Source organism: Diadema antillarum, unplaced genomic scaffold (genome assembly GCF_040938485.1).
Source record: "Diadema antillarum isolate AM-2024a unplaced genomic scaffold, OU_Dant_1.0 scf00000071, whole genome shotgun sequence".
Classification (NCBI taxonomy): Eukaryota; Metazoa; Echinodermata; class Echinoidea; order Diadematoida; family Diadematidae; genus Diadema; species Diadema antillarum.
This window is the reverse complement of record NW_027270960.1, coordinates 2,478,483-2,498,171: the sequence shown is the minus strand read 5'-3', so window position 1 is coordinate 2,498,171 and position 19,689 is coordinate 2,478,483. Positions and strand designations below refer to the sequence as shown.

The 19,689-nt window shown below is 39.2% G+C and overlaps 1 protein-coding gene across 1 annotated transcript; it reads left to right on the top strand.

Moving 5' to 3' along the window:
- Positions 1-325: 325 nt before the first annotated feature.
- On the top strand, positions 326-3,094 carry LOC139716974 (asialoglycoprotein receptor 1-like). Its single transcript, XM_071628495.1, has 3 exons — positions 326-392; positions 1,518-1,764; positions 3,040-3,094. The coding sequence occupies exons 1-3, from the start codon at positions 326-328 to the stop codon at positions 3,092-3,094; spliced, it is 369 nt and encodes a 122-aa protein (XP_071484596.1).
- The last annotated feature ends 16,595 nt before the right edge of the window (positions 3,095-19,689 follow it).

The window sequence follows — 19,689 nt, the reverse complement described above, 5'->3', positions numbered from 1 at the left end:
TAATTGCAACGTCGATCTTCATAAAAGGAATATATATCATTATACTTGTATATTATACAAGTGTCGACCTAAACTTTACCATCTCTTTAACGCATTGGTTAGTCTGTTGGTTTGAAGACGTCAAGAAAGATGTCTCCAATCGCCACTTGATAAATTAAGTGCAAATCGAAAACCCAAACATAAATTGCCTGCATTATTTTATATCAATACCGATACATGATTACATGACGGATCGCGACACGTACGAATAATGAAATAAAAATAAACGTTGATTATTCAGAAAGCTCATTATTATTATTTCTCCTTCTTAGATCCCCACAGAAAGATGAATGATCCTCGGCTTATCTTCGTGCTGCTGTTTGCCTCTGAAATTCCTATCGGAATCGAGAGTGGTGAGTTTTCTCTTTACCCTCGACAGCTTCCTTACTTGTCGCTCATTTTCTTCTTTGTTTGTTAGTATTATTATTATCATTATTACTATCATCATCATCATCATCATCATCATCATCGCTATCATCATCACTGTTATTATTGGACTAATATATTTTGCTTTAGATTCCCAATATATATCACAATATATATATATATATATATATATATATATATATATATATATATATACATATATATAATTGATACAACATTTGCTCCTGCGACACTTGTCACTCGTTAGTAAACAGTTAACAGAGGTGATAGCATTTCAATAAAACTTGGTGTGAAAAACAAAGGATGAAACCGAAAAACTTACCGAAAAGTTTCTTATTTTACATACAAAAAACTTGAGAAAAGTAGGTTTGGTACACTTAACCTTCGAAGGACCATAACCGTGTGATCCATGACAATGTTGACGCAAGCAAGGTGTCAAATTAAAACTGATAAGCTACTTTGTATAAATGCAGTAAATATTGCATAAACACTAAACTATGTATTCTTGAAATAGCTGACCTTTGAACTTCGGTTACCTTTCCTTTCTTTCTTTCTTTTTTTCGTTCTTTTTCTTTCTTTCTTTTTTTAGGAACACACTGTAGATCCACTGTAGGCATCTAGGCCTATAATGACGTTAAAGGGTTGTATGATCAGTGACAAACATATTATATCAAACTTAGAAGTTTGTCACCCTCATATGATGGCCTCATCTCTAAGATAATAAGCGGGAGACCAAGTAAAAGGTTTATCATAGTTTTATGAAAAACACTGCAGTCAGGTACAAGAATACATCTTAATCTTAAGTCCAAGTGGTTTATGTATATTACTGTGAAAAAATAAAATCCGTAGGATCTATAGACAAGGAACTCTTCAAGCATTTCAAATCCTCGAGATGATACTCACTAGGGAGATCACTGATTACCATGGAGAGTGTGTTAATGCCGGATTCTTTTAACTGTTATTGTAAATTAAGTTAACGAACATCATTTTTATGTTTAATAACTTTTAATTACTTTTTAAGTTTTCGATTGTCATTATCATAGCGAGACTTTAGCGCATAACATATACATATATATGTTTCGATCAAACAGTGTGTCCTTTGAATTACAACCAATGGAACGGGGCGTGCTACAGTCTGCGTGGGCTGCAGACTCCGTCTACCTTCCCCGACGCGGAGGACTCGTGCGAGCTCGACGGGGCTCATCTCGCATCGATCACCAGCTCGGACGAGATGGACTACGTCGTATCCTTGATGGCTGCCAGTAGCTCTCCTGAGGCGTCGGACTCCTGGATCGGACTGACCAAGGATGGCACTGGGTCTTGGGGATGGACGGACGGGTCTCCCGTAACCTTTACTGACTGGGGATTATTAGGGCAGGACCAAGGGGCCGAGTGTGCGCGCATCAGCAAAGGTCTTTTCGGAAGCTATAGATGGCAAGACCAGCACTGCACAGAGACGTTTTCATATGTATGCAAGACTGATGTATCGACTACAAGTGCCGGTAAGGCAATTACTTTGTTTCTGGGTCTCTCCTTTCTTTCTCTTCATCCGTCCCTATCGTAACCTTTCTCCGACTTTCTTGTCTCGATTGCTATCTATGCAGGTCTATCTTGTGTAATTAAGTCTGTGTTTTTCTCTCATTCTTGTCTTCCTGTGTAGTACGCTCCGTGGTGGTACTATCGTCCTTTTAATCAAATTTTGTCATTCCTCGTAGGGAGTGACTACCACAGTCAAATTTGATAGATGGCCTACTGACAATGACGGACTGGTCCCTTTTGTGTTCGCGGTACACGTGAACATTTAATTGATATTTCACACGACTTAGGCGCATTCGTCAGAGGGACTAATTATGTGTAGAAATGAACTGCAAGCCATTATCGGTGACGGAGACAATAGGGACGCCAAACAGAAAGATCGAACTTTACCGCTGATGGCTGTATGAAAAGTTATAATCCACTCAATCATATACATCGTCCGATAATAATGCATTAATAAGCCTCGACTTTGGGATAGTGGGCTTAGATATAATTGGGCGGGGTCTATTTACTTTTGAATAGCCTACTGCACGAATGATACAGGACGATCGAATTCCACAGTTCTCATATTATCTCCAATTTTTAAATTTGCAGATAGCGACGGAAATTTTTCATATTCTTTTGTGCATTATATGCGCTGAGCACGAAAGATTTAATAAACTCTGATGCAAAAAAAAATTGCACTCGAAGCCAAATGTGACTATTTAAATGGTGTCGTGCGTTATATACTCTACAAAGTTCTCGGCTGCTCTTTCCCTCTCTCATTTACCTTTCTCGTTCTTCCAATACCGTTCTTCTCTCTCTCTCTTCTTTCTTCTGTAAAACAACAACAACTTCCAATGACCCTAATTTGTCATCATAATCTAAAACTGACTATTCACAGCAAATATTGACTTTTTACTCTCTGGAGACAATAAACATGTGTCATAACAGTCTGAAAATTCTAATTTAATGAAGTCAATACAAGTTTAAACATTTCTGGCTCTTATAGTGTGTTTCGATTTTTTAATTTGAATTTGAATTTGATCAGACTTGTCATATAAGCGATAATTTTGTTGACTTGTTTCTCAGCAACAGAACCGATTCCGTCAACTGCCTGCACAACATCATCACCAAGTTCGTCTTCCACTGATGTTCGGAGACATTTCCGTGAGAATTCCTTCACCTTACTCAAACGACGTATAACAGTTCATCCTGCACTTGTGACGTCATTGCGCACTTCACAGAGTGTGGCGCACTGCGCAGGTCACTGCAGTAAGATGTCAGACTGTACCCTATTTGCATATCAGTCGACCAATCATGAATGTGTGGTTCTGACTGCGGCGGGAGATCAAAGTGAACCGATAGCTGACGAAAATTCAAATTATTACGCCCTCTATCGGAGAGAATAGGTTGCAAGCCAGAGCTGCCAAACTCGTTCATTTCTTTTTTTTTTTGTTTTTGTTTTTTGTTTCGGGTGTTTTTTATTTTATTCTCTCTCTCTCTCTCTCTCTCTCTCTCTCTCTCTTAGCTAAAACACCTCGGCATTGATGGGAATGTGTTGAGCTGGATTGAGGGTTTTCTCTGTGACAGGATGCAAAGGGTCATTGTCCGTGGTGAGGCTTCTCTGTGGAGGGCAGTCCGTAGTGGTTTTCCACAGGGAAGTGTTCTAGGGCCGATACTATTCCTAATATTTGTGAATGCTATTTATGAAGATGTCGACTGTAATAATGAGACTGTTTGCAGTCGACGTCAAATGCTGGCAGTCAATTAGTGATCCCGATGAATGATCTCAATTTCAAACCCGTATGACGTCACTGTGATGCGAATCGTTTTGTTGGCTACCACAAATATGTCTGTAAATTACGAATTAAGCAATGTAATTCGTAGTCTGTTGATGTATTTTTTTTTCAAAGGTTGATGTAAAAGGGCGTGATTTTGTATCTCACATTTACTGACACTGGTAAATATACTACCAATGAATACAAGCTATTAAATAAACGTTTGGTGTTTCATTAAAAGAATCGAATTCGTGCTGAAAGATCCACATCACATCCGTCCACCAAAATTATATCATTGTCCTTGTAAATTGCCGAGAGTATAATTCATGATGTATAACGCTGTACTAATGGGCGAATTGCTCTACTCTATTCTAGCAGTACATGACGATTGTATTAAAATAGTTTGATATGGTATAATGAAGAAATTGCTAGTGCGAAACTGCGTCGAAGGCAATTAGAGCGAAAATGGACGAAATCGTTGTTAGAGATTGATAGGCAGTTGTATTGTAAACAACGTCAGTGTGTCCGTTCATTACTCAGGAAAGCGAAAACTGAATATCACGCCAAACAAGTTAATGACTGTGGAAAAGACACAAGAAACTCTTTCAAGTTGTAAACAAGCTTCTTGGCAGAAAACAGACATCCCCTCTAATTGAGCATGATTCTGACAAAGAATTGGGAAACCAGTTTAATCAGTTTTTCTTAGATAAGATAGCGAATATATATACGCTTCTCCTTACCATGTGTCCATGAAGCTGAAGTTGCAACTACTTCAAAATTAGATTCACTAAATCCAGCCACTGTAACTGAGGTTAAGAATATGATTATGAAGTCTCCAAATAAGTCATGTGAATTAGACCCTTTTTGCACAGATCTGATTAAAAAGTGTGAATCATTTACGGCCCCTGCCACTACGAGCATAATAAATGGCAGTTTTGCAACAGGTGTTGTGCCAAACGATTGAAAACAGCGGTGATATTTCCAACCCTCAAAAGACCTCATTTAGATAAGAAGATTTTACACAATTATCGACCAATAATATTTCAAATCTGCCATTTGTTAGCAAAGTTATGGAACGTGTTTCTTTCTCACGCCTACGAGACAACTTGCAGGAGAATGAGTTTCTTGATAGCCACCAATCAGCGTATCGCCCTGATCATAGAGACATTACTTGCTGACCTAAGTCATCAAAGTTTGAGACAGATGGATGCTAGGAATACCACTGCAGTTGTTTTACTTGATATTATGTCGGCAGCTTTTGATACTGTGGACCATTCCATACAATCCAGACTCTCAGATCTGTAGGTGTCACAGGTCTTGCATTAGAGTGATTTCAATCTTACCAGCCGTTCACAATATTACCAGATCAATGACAGTAGCTCTGATACGGCTGCACTTACTCGCGGTGTGCAGCAAGGGCCTGTAGGTGGACCACTTCTGTTCTCTCTGTTTTGTTTTTTTAAGGATTAGGTACATTTTTGAAAGGCGCAACATTCAGTATCACTGTTATGCAGATGATATACAAATATTTGTGTCTTTTTCACCAACCAGGATTGAACTCTCTGAAGATTTAAAACGATTAGAATTATGTATCGATGATGTTAAGGCATGGATGGAAAGAAATGGTCTGAAATTTAATGACAGTAAGTCAGAATTTATTCTGATAGGAGCCAAACAGATGTTGTCTAAAGTGAATTCTGATACATATTATGTAAGAATTGGCAATAGTAATATCAAGCCTTCGAACAAAGTTCGTAATCTTGGTGTTTTTTTAATGCAAATCTGACATTCAAAGACCATATTTCATATGTATCCCAATCTGTAAGATTTCATTTGCGTAACCTGGGCTCAATTCGGAGATATCTAACTAGATCAGCAGCAGAAAAAACTGATGCATGCTCTTATTTCGTCTCGCCTAGATTTCTGCAGTGCTCTGTTTTGCAGCCTTCCACAAAATAAACTGCAACGTCTTCAAAATTGTGTCGCTAGATTACTTTCACGAAGAAAACTACGCATACTACCCCAATACTTCGGTCCCTACACTGGCTTCCTGTAGAAAAACGTATTAACTTCAATATTCTTCTTCTTGTGTACCGTACATTGCACTAATTTGCCCCTGCCTAATTTCAAAATACTCTTTTTCTTCGCCAATCACCACGAAATCTCCGTTCATCGAATACGCAAAAATTACAGGTACCTCGAATCAAGCATAGTTGGGGGATCGTGCTTTTTCATACATGGGCCCAAAACTTTGAAATAGCCTGCCAAAATCTCTTCGACAAACATCTTCTGTTGATGATTTTAAAAAGAACATCAAGACCTACCTTTTTAATCTAAATTGACAATTGTTTACCTTATGTATATGTGCACGTATATTGTTTGTTTATTGTTCTTATTATCTTCTGTGATACTCTGTTGTAACGTGATACATTTATAGTCTGTTCTACAGCGCCATGAGTATCTTTTTGCGTAGAATGAACGCTTTATAAGAATCTCTTTGTTATTATTACTATTACATTTTTATAGCATCTTCTCCACTGGATACAAGGCGCTTAAATGTGTGATATAAAACCAATTTTTGATATCGTTCTTATCCGTCTACTTCACAATGTTGTACCACACACCAGCGCAACACTCTAAAGTCGATTATCTTAATGCTCCTGGAATGATAACAGAATGATAGGAAGCCTGTAATCAGGAAAAAGAAAGGTTAATGATTCAGCAACTAAGAAAGAGTCTCCGTTGTATGAAAGTTTACATGAAAAAGATATATTAAAAGATTTATTAGTGAAAAATATTTTTGAATCAATACCATGTTAATCGTCACTTATAACCTCGTTTTACAGAGATTTTTTCTCATCAGTCATTTGCAAAGTTTTTTGCTTCCGGCAACCCACCGAAGTGTATCGGATCACAGTCTGATGAATCCGACTTGTGTTGGTCGCCTATCAGGTCAGTGTCAGACGTGTCAGGCATGATCCAGTGAGGCAAGATCGTCCGATGAGGATCACGCGAGCAACGTCTGGCACCATGCCTGATAGTCGACCAACTATTTTGAATTCATCAGACTGCGATACGATACACTTTGGTGGGTGGTCAGAAGCAACTAACTTTGCCTTCGACGAGCGACAGATGAAATCAAATCTCCGTGGGATGGGGTGTTACGTCCTGTACGCCTATTCCACAGATATTTCTTCTCATCGGTCACTCGTTGGAAGCAAAGTTTGTTGCTTCAGGCCACTCACTGAAGTATATTGGAAAACAGTCCGGATGAATCCGACTTGTGTTGCTCGACGATCAGGTCAGTCTTAGACATGTCGGGCGTGATCCGATGAGGCAAGATCGTCCGATGAAGGAACTAAGCTCAGAGCTTAGTTCGTCGTCGGACGCCTTTCCCCTTCGCACAATGAGTCGAATTTGTGTCGGATGAGTGACCAGTCAGTCTGTTGTGTGTCAGATTTGTGTAACGCAGCAATCGGGCGTGTCTGGAGCGTCCGATAAATTAACCGTCATCGGATGCTCGTCTGATTCCAATCTACGATCTGCCCGACGTGCTCGTAATTTGCCCAGCACAAATGCAACGTTCATCGGAGGGTTAACGATATTCTGCACCGTCCGATTACTATCCACAGTCACCTGACTCTCATCGTATAAACCTAGTGACGTCCGATGGCCAACGGTCTATAAAAAGAGGGTGATCCCACGGTCAGCAAACACTGGCGCTTTGGCAGACTTTTATCGGACAATGACCGTTAGCTAGACGTCCTGAAAGTCGGCGACCAAATCCCCTTCTGCGTTTTGAATAAAAATGTGGATTGAGTGAATGATGTAGCAATATTTATGTAACACATCAGTGAAAGCCTGAGGGAAATCGCACGATCCGTTCAAAAGTTATGAATTATTAAACTTTCGGTGCCTCTATTGCTGGATAAGAGGACTACAGCATTTTGTGACGTCACGTATGGAAAACAATATAACGAATTCCACAAAATTGAACTTTTTTTCACATTCCCTCGACTTGTTACTGGCATACTAATTATAAAAAGAAAAAGAATGAGATGAATAAAGTGATATTGTTAGATGCCAGGAAAATGAAACGAAAAATATGCTATTTTTTCTTATATTTTCCTTACGTCATTTTCCATAGGCGACGTCACAAAATGTTGTAGACTTCACATCCAGCGATTCAGCGATAGCAGCACCGAAACTGTGGGATTCATAACTTTTCAACAGATTGACCAATTTACCTAAGAATTATTTCACTAACGTGCTCTAGTAGTATTGCTGCAACTACCTAACCCATGCATACATTTGAACTGATTCTTATTTAAGTGCCAGCCGACTCTCATGTGCCACTATAAACCTAAAATACAGTGGACTCTCGTTCTTATGCACTTCTTCGCCTGCTGCTCCCGAAGATTCAATGACAGCAGATGCTCTGGTCTGGTCCTCCGTCATCCCTAATGCTACTGTTGAGACCCAGAGCTCCCTCATGATTGGGAAGTACAGTCAAGTTTATGGAACTAAAATAAGAAGTAAAAAAAATAGGTATCTGTTCATAATATATACATTGTTGTTTTGAATAGTTTTAGCTTCCTTCTTATCTAAAGATTTCAGAAATACATGGAATTGGCATTTCACTTAAACTATCGTCAGGAGGTGTACTGTTCTGAGAGTCTGTTTGACCGGCTTCAATACACGATTTCCAATTTTGGCGCCAATCAGCCCCGTTATGAATGGTCTGAGTCTGACTACCATGCTATTACTGACTGATAAGTCGGACTTGTGTCCTACGATTGTCGGGAAGTGTTGGGTCAGTATCAGACCACCCTCCAATCACAATCAGAATGATTAACAGATGACAGATCGGGCGGCTATACCAGCCTTCGATCTGATTATTCCGATCAACGTCAGATCTTTGTTGGATTTGCTAGAAATTGGGGCCCCCGAATTCTGCTTGTCGGCTCAGATCTCATCGGAACTCATCGGAACACCGAAATTTTATATTTCTGGGGTCAGATGAGCCTCCGATGGTCAGTGTAAAGAGACCTTTAGCTGCATGTGAAGAGTAGGATTGAAGTTCATATAGGTATCCATACAATATATATCGCAAAGGGAATTATAGCTTGTAGCTATATGCCTACTAAGGAGGTTCAGGGCGAGACTAATACCTCCTGACCTTGGCTATGTGGACCTTCAATATACTTTCATCTTTGGAAGATGAGTCTTGAGCAGCCGAAACTAGCCCTATAATCTTGTGTACTTCTTGTTCAGTGTTAATCATGTTTAACGTGTAAAACACATGCGCGCCCCCATGCGGCGCACTATACAATGACAGAGAATTCTTCAGCGGCTTCGTGGTCCATAATAGACGTGTTAGGAAAAACTGGCTCTAACAAAAAAAAAAAAATAAATAAATAAAAAAGGGGGCAAAAGGTGGCAGCCAAATTTGGTATCGGGTTAAAGCTGAGACATCAAGAAATGTGGTGGTAATAAAATCGAGTTGGAAATCCATGGAAATCTAAACGTTTCATTTGGATAAACACGAATGATTAGCCTATTTTCCAGGATATTTACCATAACATGATGTTCACGAAGATTAAGTATCTTTGCATTCTTACAGCTTTCATACAGTAAACTGAACTCTTAAGAATTATGTGGGAGCAATACATAGATCGATATCTTCAAAACTACATGTTGAAATAACAGATTTATTAAAGTGGTCACAATTTGCTCTGAAACTCTTAAAATGTTGTACTTTGCTACTTAAGATAGGAAATGTACTCTTTTAAAGTACGTACCTCATGGTATTTTATGAAATATTCTTCAAAATTTCGTCTTTTATGAGGGCATATCAAAAATTAGAGAAACGAAATTGCCAAAAATGACTTTTGGCGCACTTTGGTATCTCTTGGCGCACTTTGGTACTCCCTGTCGCACTGTGTTAATGTGCGGCGTTTCACCGTAAAGTAGCCCGACAACATACTAAATATGTGATATATTTTACAGCGAGTACGTGCTACCGACCAGACTTTGATTCAATAAAATTAATGTCACTTTTGACTCAGACAGAGACACACATGCGTAGGGCTTGGTGACAACGAAATGTGGCTTTGATGGAATAGAAACCTTGAGCGACGAATGCAGTGTATTGTCACATTCGCATAGCAAATTAATGCACGCGCGAACGATGCATCGAGGCTTTATTGCAGCGCGTTAATGGCGCTAAAAGAATTTGAAGTGATTCTATCCTATCCTCTTTCATATTATGCATGTGTGACCGTAGACAACATACAGCCTAACGGATATTACTCAAGGGACAGACTTCGGAAAAAACAAGCGAGCTTTAATTTCTGCCGAAATGTAAGTATCTGAAATCCTAACAGCAAAATGATACGCGTAATTAGATTTCTTCAGCAAACTGCAGTAAATGTTTGTCTAAGTCTTTCAGTTGTCAAAACAGTCAAAAGTAAGATATCAAGATAGTTCCTGGGGAAAAAAAGTGATCTCCATCTCTTATTAGTTTAATTTTGCCTTAATTCGACATATGTCGGATCGTTATAAGCCAAGGAACCAAACTGCTCTCAGGTTTGCAGTGGCGGGCTGAAATTGAAAAAAGAAACATGAATTGTGACGCATAGAACTAGTAACATTCCAATGCATATTATCATATATATGTATATAATATTCATATATACATATATATATATATATATATATATATATATATATATATAGATATATATATATAATGAAGAAACGAACTGGTAATGCATTTATGGCCAATAAAGCGTGAGTTTATTCGACTCAAATTTTTGCGTCTACATGGCAACATCACTGTAAATGGTGCGAACCCCCATCCGTGTCTCATGGCAACTAAGGGGGCATTGCAAGAAAGTTGCAATTGATTGCAACTCCCCAAAATCTATTGCAAATCCTGCAATTAATTGCAAATTTGCAATCAATTGCAATCAATTCTGTTGCAAGAAAGATGCAATTGATTGCAAATCAATTGCATCTCTGCAATTGATTGCAAGCTCCCTTCTTGCAACAGGAATTTGCGATTGATTGCAAGTTGCAATCGATCTATCTATTGCAAAGTTGCAATAGATATTTGCAATCAATTGCAACTCGACTTTCTTGCAACACCCCCTAAGTCTATTAGTGCGCGCTCTATACGTGTTCACTTTTTCTTTTACTTTGTTTTGATACCGTCATTGTCAAGATTCCTGAAGAAGGCGTAGAATATATATATATATATATATATATTCATATATGTTTATATTATATAGGCCTATATATATTTATATTATATATATATATATATAAATCATATAATTATATGATCATTTAAGTACATAATGATATAATCGAGATGACGTGAAATTGTCTTAATTCCTATAAGAACATCTACAAAGAATTAACTGTAGGCCTATGGAAATTAACCGTGTCTCAAAGTCTGCTGAATAAGTTAAAGGAATCTGTTTGCAAAATCTAAAAGTAGACTGTGAGATTAATGTTACCATTCATTAGCTTTCTCACAGCGTCAATTTCAGCCACAAATTGTTGTTTTTGGTGTGTTAATGATGTGCCGCTCGTAGGGAAACACGTGAAGCCTGTACGATGCGCAATTTTCAGATTATGTGAGTTAAATATGATAACCTTTTTCATATACATACATTGTATAGGGCCTACATATCACTGTGAAAATCCATCCTTATAAGATCTATAGACAGGGAGCCCTTCAAGCATTGCAAATACTCTCTTGAAAAAAAATCGAGTGAAAATATTCACTCTTAAAGGAGTGAATTAAAAAAAGAGTGAATTTAAAGTGAAATTGGAGTGAATTTCGAGTGAAAATGTTCGTTTTCACTCATTTTGGAGTGACGTCAAGGATCACTCGAAGATTTTGGAGTGATCCCTGACGTCACTATAAAACGAGTGAAAATGAACATTTTCACTCACAATTCACTCCAATTTCACTCTAAATTCACTCTTTTTTTAATTCACTCCTTTAAGAGTGAATATTTTCACTCGATTTTTTTTTAGAGAGTACCCTCGATGAAGCTTGATTACCATGGATTAATGATTACCATGGAGAGTGCGATAATGTTGGATAATTTTTTTTACTCATTCTCATGAATTAAGTTAACGGACACCAAATTTCTGATTACCTTTGCTTACTTTTTCAATTTTCAATTTTCATAAACAGAGCGAGACATTAGAGCATATTATTACGACCAAAATCACACTGAGAATGATTGCAAAAAAAAAAAAGAACCAAAATATTGAAGCGGTTTATTAACAGTGTTATTTCCGGTACAGACACTGATCAATCAGAATGAATAATACACGATCACTGACATGAATGTCGTACACTCAAATGTAAAAATCATAAGTTCAGAGACTCCAACTCTCCCGTTTTCGACGGGAGATCTCCCGCCGAAAACCCATTTTTGCAAAATCTCCCGTTCTCCCGTTTGAGATTTAATTTCTCCCGCCCTGGCTCTTTGTCTCCCGTTGGAAAGGATTTCTTACTTATTTCTATCGTGTGTTGAAAAAAATAAGCCTTAGATAGCACAAGAGAGCATCTAGAACCCTAGGAACTTTGCGCTTCGCACACATCAAGTTGGAGTCTCCCGTTTGCTAGGGGTTTCAGGTGGGAGAATCTCCAGATCAGAAGGTGCTTTGGGTTGGAGTCTCTGTAAGTTCCATGTAATCCCCTGGAAATGTCAAGAGATGAAGTTCGATGCACAGATGAATGAACCTCGATGCACCGATGAATGATTTCTCATGTGTAAATCATGTAATGAGCACATAGGTTACTGTAATCCAAAGTATAATTTAAAGTAATAGTATAAATCCACAGCGATACGTGTAGAATCTGGACGTTGTGACGACCGTGTCCAGTCAATTATGTGAATGATAATCTAGCAAAGAAATAATCTCTAGCTAAGAATTCAGCCATGCAGTCAAGGCTTCGATGTAGCAATGTCCATAGTCGTGAAAATGGAGTCGGTCATCAATGTATAGGCGAATTAATTCACCGCAGGCAATAATTAAGTCTCCCTGAGTCCCAGGCCTTATCTCCGCAAAATATAGCAGGTCAGCGGGTAACACAGCACAGACTCTAACAAGTCGCTTCAGAGCCAGAAATGACGTAACTCTCAGAGCAGAGATGTTGGGGACTCTGCCTACTTCACAATTTATGCGGCTATATATTAAGTACCTTCTATCTTTCTTGAATGTTCTGTAATTATCTCCAACTTAGGGCTATACATACCTGAATCTATACCTAAAAATGGCTTACCACAGAACACTGGGCTACAAGTATAACATGTACTGTACAGTGTATGTATTGCATCAGTTAGCCAAATATGTAAGCGCTTCCTAGAACATTCTGGATTGGGTGAGGTCTTCTTCTTTCACATGCATGTATTAGTTCTTTCACATGCATGTATTAGCAGCTTCACGATGAGAAATTTCTCCACTAATCTGGTCAATCTGTAAACATACATATTACAGCTAAGGGCACATTTAAACAAACTTGCAATCCATTTTATCAACCAGTATACTGTACTGGTAGTATGCACATTTATGACAATAATGTTTTGTTCCGATCAAACAGTGTGTCCTTCGAATTACAACCAATGGAACGGGGCGTGCTACAGTCTGCGTGGGCTGCAGACTCAGGCTACCTTCCCCGACGCGGAGGACTCGTGCAAGCTCGACGGTGCTCATCTCGCATCGATCTCCAGCTCGGACGAGATGGACTACGTCGTATCCTTGATGGCTGCCAGTAGCTCTCCCGAGGCGTCGAACTCCTGGATCGGACTGACCAAGGGAGGCACTGGGTCATGGAGATGGACGGACGGGTCTCCCGTGAACTTTACTGACTGGGGATCAGGGGGGCAGAACCAAGGGGCCGAGTGCGCGCGCATCAGCAAAAAGCATCAGAGCGGACGCTACCGATACAGTTGGCATGACCAGCGCTGCGCAAAGACGTTTTCATATGTATGCAAGACTGGCGTATTGACTACAGGTACTGGAGAGACATTCACCTTGTTTCTGAGTCTGTCTTTTCCATATGTCTTTTCCTCTATTAATATGCGTTTATTACACCATAACATTATGTTCCCGGCGGCCACGGCAGCTTCATTTGCCCGAAACGTAGTGCACCGCGGGTAGATCGAGACATTCTCCTGTTTTTTCCCCCATCTCATTCTAGTTTTGTAAATTCGTTCAAGTCCTTACCCCCGGTGAACATGAAAGCCCCAGTCACATAATGCTCTGCGTCCGGCGTTACGTCCAAAAAAAGTCATTTTTCTGCGGACTCCCGCGGATCCTTTGCCGACACCAGAAAATTTATTCAAAACATACCGGGAAAAATGCGGGCGATACGGACAAATACGACCAGATGCGAATACTTGCGTCCACTTGCGGATATTCTTACGAATTGGCAAATAATAGTTCTGAACACTTGCGGAGAGTTGCGGATATTTTTGGATAGTTACGGATACTTACAGATTGTTATAAATAATTATGGACAGTATTGTTTTCTGTGACGATCCCTGCTAAGTCAGTGTATTATGACAGCGAGGTTATCACATAGTGGACTGTCTTACATTGTACACTGGCATGACTGGGGAAAACTGAAATTGAATTACGTACAAGTTGTGAAAAAATTCGTAATCCTTTAATTTGCTTTACAGTGATAAAAGATATATGAAATTTTGAATTTGAGGTTTGAATTTTATTTGTGCAACTCAAATATGAATAAACTTCATAAATGTAAAGAATACATAACGTAATTATACCACAAATATAACACAATATAGATCGATAAGTTAAACATTAGAGTAAGAAAATTATTACTCACAGTCATGGAATAGACAAACTGTGGTTACGTTGTCGTTGTGCAGCGATATTCATGACTTATTGGGTTATGTTAAGGAGATTTTTATAATAAAACAATGCTTATTAAATTTCCAGAGAAAAAAAAAGACACCAAGACTTCAAACACCCCTCCCACACCCAAGTACAATATATATACAAAAATGTAATACACATTCCATGGAGCGTAAAATGGGTAACACTATAGAGAAAAATTCGTTCTCAGTTTTCAAGTTGATTTATGTCACTTCCAACTAACAAAATAATTAGAAATACAATGAAACACTCGAATACACAGATGTCAGGAAATCAGTACCACAATGCGATGAACAGAATAACATCGTAAAAGAGATACAGGTAAATTATCAACAGAGATACAAATAACTGTTACGTCACTGTTGTGAATGCATAAACAATATTGCTGGAAATTGAGGGGACTGCTAAAAAGCAGGGCTTGTAGAATGCAGTCCCCTCATACAGGAAAAAATATAATTGCAAAAAACAACAACAACAACAACAACAACAACAATTTCCCTAAACGGTAGTAAGAAAAAAAGACATACAGAGTAATACACACATACATGCACACATACCAACGCACATTAACAAACACAAAGCGGCTCTCTTATAAGGAAAGATTGATGAGAGGATAGAAAGATAGTAAGAAAGGTAGGAAGTTCGAGGTGGAAAGGGCGGAGGAGAGGGAAATGGTGGGTCATAACCAGGGCACTGGAGGCACAGAAGCACGGGCTCGCTGATAAACAAAAGAGTAGTGAGGTTACCGACGCAACAACGATTTTGAAAATCAAAAGTAAGAAAAAAAGAATGAATTATTTTTCTGCATACGAAGTCTTTAAATAATTCTTTAACTTTAAAGAAAATGTATTAAAACTTAAAGCTTCTTTTATATTATTGTCAAGAGAATTCTAGAATTTTGGTCCAGAAAATGAGAATAAAGATTTTGCAAAAACCGTCCTAGTCAAAGGCAAATGATATTCATGGGATTGACGGGTTGGATATGCATGAACAGTTTCATTCTTTAAGAACATGGAATCAATCACAAGGGGGAGAGAATGGTTAGTGAGTTTATACATGAATTGTCCTAGTTGCAAACGATTAAGGTCAAACATTTTCAAAATATTATTTTCGTGAAGTAAATTATTAGTATGACTTCTCCACGATTCGTGAAAAGTGATACGAAGAGCTTTTTTCTGTAATAATAATATTTCTCGGTAAATTTTCCAGCGAATTACTGAACAGCATGGATTTTTTTTTCATTTTTTTGCAAATTTGTTGACAGTTTGTTCGCTCTTATCCAATGGAGTAACTTCGTTAATTCACCTTTTAAAGTATCAATAATCGATCAGAATCAGAATCAGATAAAACACAGTATTATCATCCGCAAACAATAAGAAAGAGAGGATGTTTGAAGAATTTGACATATCATTGACACAGAGAATTTTGACATATCATTGACAGAGAATTTACTATCGCTGTCACACACCTTTCCAGGCCAGAAAAGTGAATGAAATGCTGTCACCCCATCCCCTACCCAAAATATTGCCTTTTCGTAAACAATATACATGCAAAGAGTGCAAGAAAAAAAGTTTAGCACAAAGGGTCAACCGATGTCATGAGTGTATGGGTGCCACCTAAAAAGACCATTTTGTGGGAGAAATGTCATAATTTGACCATGCGGTTCTGCCTCTCACTGCTCCGACTGTGTTGTAGCATTCCTTCAGGTAAATGCGCTGCAGCATGGCAACACGAGTTATGTGGCTTCCCATGAGTCTCTGTGTTCCCATGCCAGCGGAAAACGGTAAACGTTGAAGGACGTAATCGCCCGCAGCATCCGTAACTGTCCTCAAATATCCGTAAGCGGACGAAAGTGTTGAGATACGTTAACTTGCGGTTACTTTCGGATACTTCCGGTGGACGTAAACGAACGCAAACGGACGGGAGGTAAAATTTCTTGCGGATGGTCTGCGTCCAGGCTACGGATAGTTACGTTCAGTTACGGAAAATTACGTTTGGTTGCGGTTACTTGCGTAAGTCTGCATCCGTAGAATCCCTCTGCGAAATTTTGAACATTTCAAAATTTCGCAGGCTTGGCGCCGTCATTGTGCGTTTCTTTACGGATGAGTTACGGACAGATACGTCTACATACGTCCCTGCGGATGCCTGCGTCCACGCTGCGTCCCTCTGCGTTCACTCATTCGTATCTATCCGCGGCGGACGTAACCCATCGCAAAGCACTGTGTGACTGGGGCATGCTATCAGAAGCTGTTATAGAGCGTCTGGTCAGACATGACTATCATTGTTTTCCATCGCGTCGCGATACGGCATATTACGTGCCGTCGTGTTTACGTTGCGTTCACCCCGTTTTATCACAGTATACAAGATTCCTCATTTGCACCGTGACTGCCGCGGTTGACAGTTTAAAAGTCGGACCGCACGACACGGCAATCACAGCCCATCAGATTATCCTGTCTCATCGCGTTGTTTCACGTCCATCCCGTTTTGTCCACGGTGGCCTGAAACGTGACTGTCGTGGTTGCTGGGAACATAGTGTAAGCGCAACATGCGCCATCCCTATCGTAACCTTATTCCTATATCAACTTCCTTGTCTCGATTGTTGTCTATGTTTCGTAATCGAGTCTCTGTGTGTCTCTCATCTCTTCTTTCTGTCATTGTCTGTGTAGTGCTATTGTCCTTTTAAATCAGTTTCGCCATTTCTCGTAGGGAGTTCCATCCAAGGTCATATTCAATGACGCATTATTGGTCCCTTTTGTGTGCGACGCAGTTCAAGCGCATCCGTCCAATAGTGATTTATGAACTGAAAGCCGTTATCATGTGATGGACACAATAGAGACGCCGGAAAGATCGAACTTTGCCTCTAATGGCTGTATGAAAAGTTATTATCCGCCCAATATTATTTATACGTGTGTGTGATAAAATGTACTAATGGGCCTCGACTTCGAGATAATGGGATGGGTCTTTTAACTTTTAAATAGCCTACCTGCTGCGCAAAGGATAAAAACAATACATTTCATTTTTTTTTTCTCATCTCCGATATAGCTACAGATAACGACGGAGATTGTTCTTTAGGATATTCTTTTGTGCATTAACACTGCAGACACTTGTATGAAATATAGTGAATTAAATCGCACTCCCAGCCAAATGTAATTATCTAATGTCGTGCTTTGCTCTTGAGCTTTAGTCTACTCTACCCCTCTCTCCCTTCTCTCTTTCTCGTTCTAAAGACCTTGAAATGCCATCAGTGAATTTAACGCTCTGGCAAGAAAGTTTTGACATTGTACTCTCTGCTGATGGCAAACAAAGATAAATTATGTATCATAACAGTCTGCCAATTCTGATTTACAAGTTCTGACATCTTTCACTTCAAATACGTTCGGATTAGACTTATCTTCTTATTGCGACAATTTTGTTGACTTGTTTCTCAGCAACAGAACCGATTCCGTCAACTGCCTGCACAACATCATCACCAAGTTCGTCTCCCACTGATGTTCGGAGACATTTCCGTGAGAATTCCTTCACGTTAATCAAACGACGCATAACAGTTCATCCTGCACTTGTGACGTCATTGAGCACTTCACGGAGTGTGGCGCACTGCGCAGGTCTCTGCAGTAAGATGTCAGACTGTACCCTATTTGCATATCAGTCAATCAATCATGAATGTGCGATTCTGACTGCGGCGGGAGATCAAAGTGAACAGACAGCTGATGACAATTCAAATTATTACTCCCTCTATCGAAGAGAATAGGCTGCAAGCCAGAGCTGCCAAACTTTTCATTTTTTATTTTCATTTTTTGGACATTGACTCGAAAAAAACAACAACAAACAACTAACTGAACAGTTCATACAGCTATTTTTAGGTAGTTTCGGCAGTAATCACATACCAGTAAACACCATTTTGACGAGATACTCTGTTTATTTCTCTCGTTGCTACGAGATCTCGAAGGGAACAGGGAGAGATCATTAACTTGTCTCTGTTAAAACCTTCGTATTATTCACACAAGAGTGAAAATATCTCCTTAATCGGGCAAGGGTTGTTAAACGTTAAACACCCTTTTTTATGACCATCGGCCCTAAAATGGCAACTAGTCTTTACTTTTTACTCTGTCTCCAACACGCTATACAGACACAAAAATTGCATGAGTGGCGCAATACTTCACAGCAAGTTAGTGTTGCCTGGGATTTTCCTCAGTAACCTGCTAGCCGTCATGTCTGTTTAATCCTCCTCCATTTTACGGTTCGCCTGGATACAACAGCTCAGCAGTCTAGCTCGGACCATGAATCTTTACAATACTCGGACGAATCAGGTATCGGGGCATCCGATCCGTCACTGCTGTGGGACCACCTCGTTAGGAGCAGGGAGGTGCTCACCTCCCTGTTAGGAGTCAGTGTTACTGGTTGATGTGTATTAGTAGTGACTGTAGATGTAAACTGTATCTGTAAATTTGATATTTGTAACAAATGATGCGATTATATACTGTATGATAATATTAAAATAAAAAATCACCGAAAGTGAAAATGAACTTAGCAGAAGGTGAAGAGGTGTATTTCTCCTCCCATGTGGAAACCATTGACAAAGAATCTACGATATTCGGTTTGCTTTCGTCCTTGGTCCCATGGTTATAACATGGACCTACTTTAGGTCCATGGTTATAATCAATGGAGATCGTTTACTTTCACGGGTTCATCATCCGAGAAAAAGAAGATCGGCTGACGGATGGGATCCAGATTGCCCCCTTCCCTCCTCTTTGTATTTTATTTTCACAAATCTGAATTTAATTCTCACGCGTTACTATCTTCTCTCATATTGTTGTCAACTCTGGCTTGCTCGTCGGATTCATGAAATGAATGAAAGTTGTAAGATCGCAACGGCTGACCTACATTTTAACAAACATGTCGCAAAAATGACGAGTTCGATTACTGCTGGTTCCCTTTTCATTCAACATGTTTGTTAAAAATGCCGATCAGCAGTTACGATCTTACAATTTAATTTGTACAGAGGGAGACAAATTGAAGAAAACTCATACCCATGTCCATA

Bases quoted from the DNA above. Each gene is read 5' to 3' on its own strand.
- LOC139716974 (XM_071628495.1), top strand. From the start codon at position 326: ATGAATGATCCTCGGCTTATCTTCGTGCTGCTGTTTGCCTCTGAAATT. The intron at 393-1,517 runs GTGAGTTTTCTC...TCGATCAAACAG, and splicing joins TCCTATCGGAATCGAGAGTG to TGTGTCCTTTGAATTACAAC. The intron at 1,765-3,039 runs GTCTCCCGTAAC...TCTCAGCAACAG, and splicing joins TCTTGGGGATGGACGGACGG to AACCGATTCCGTCAACTGCC.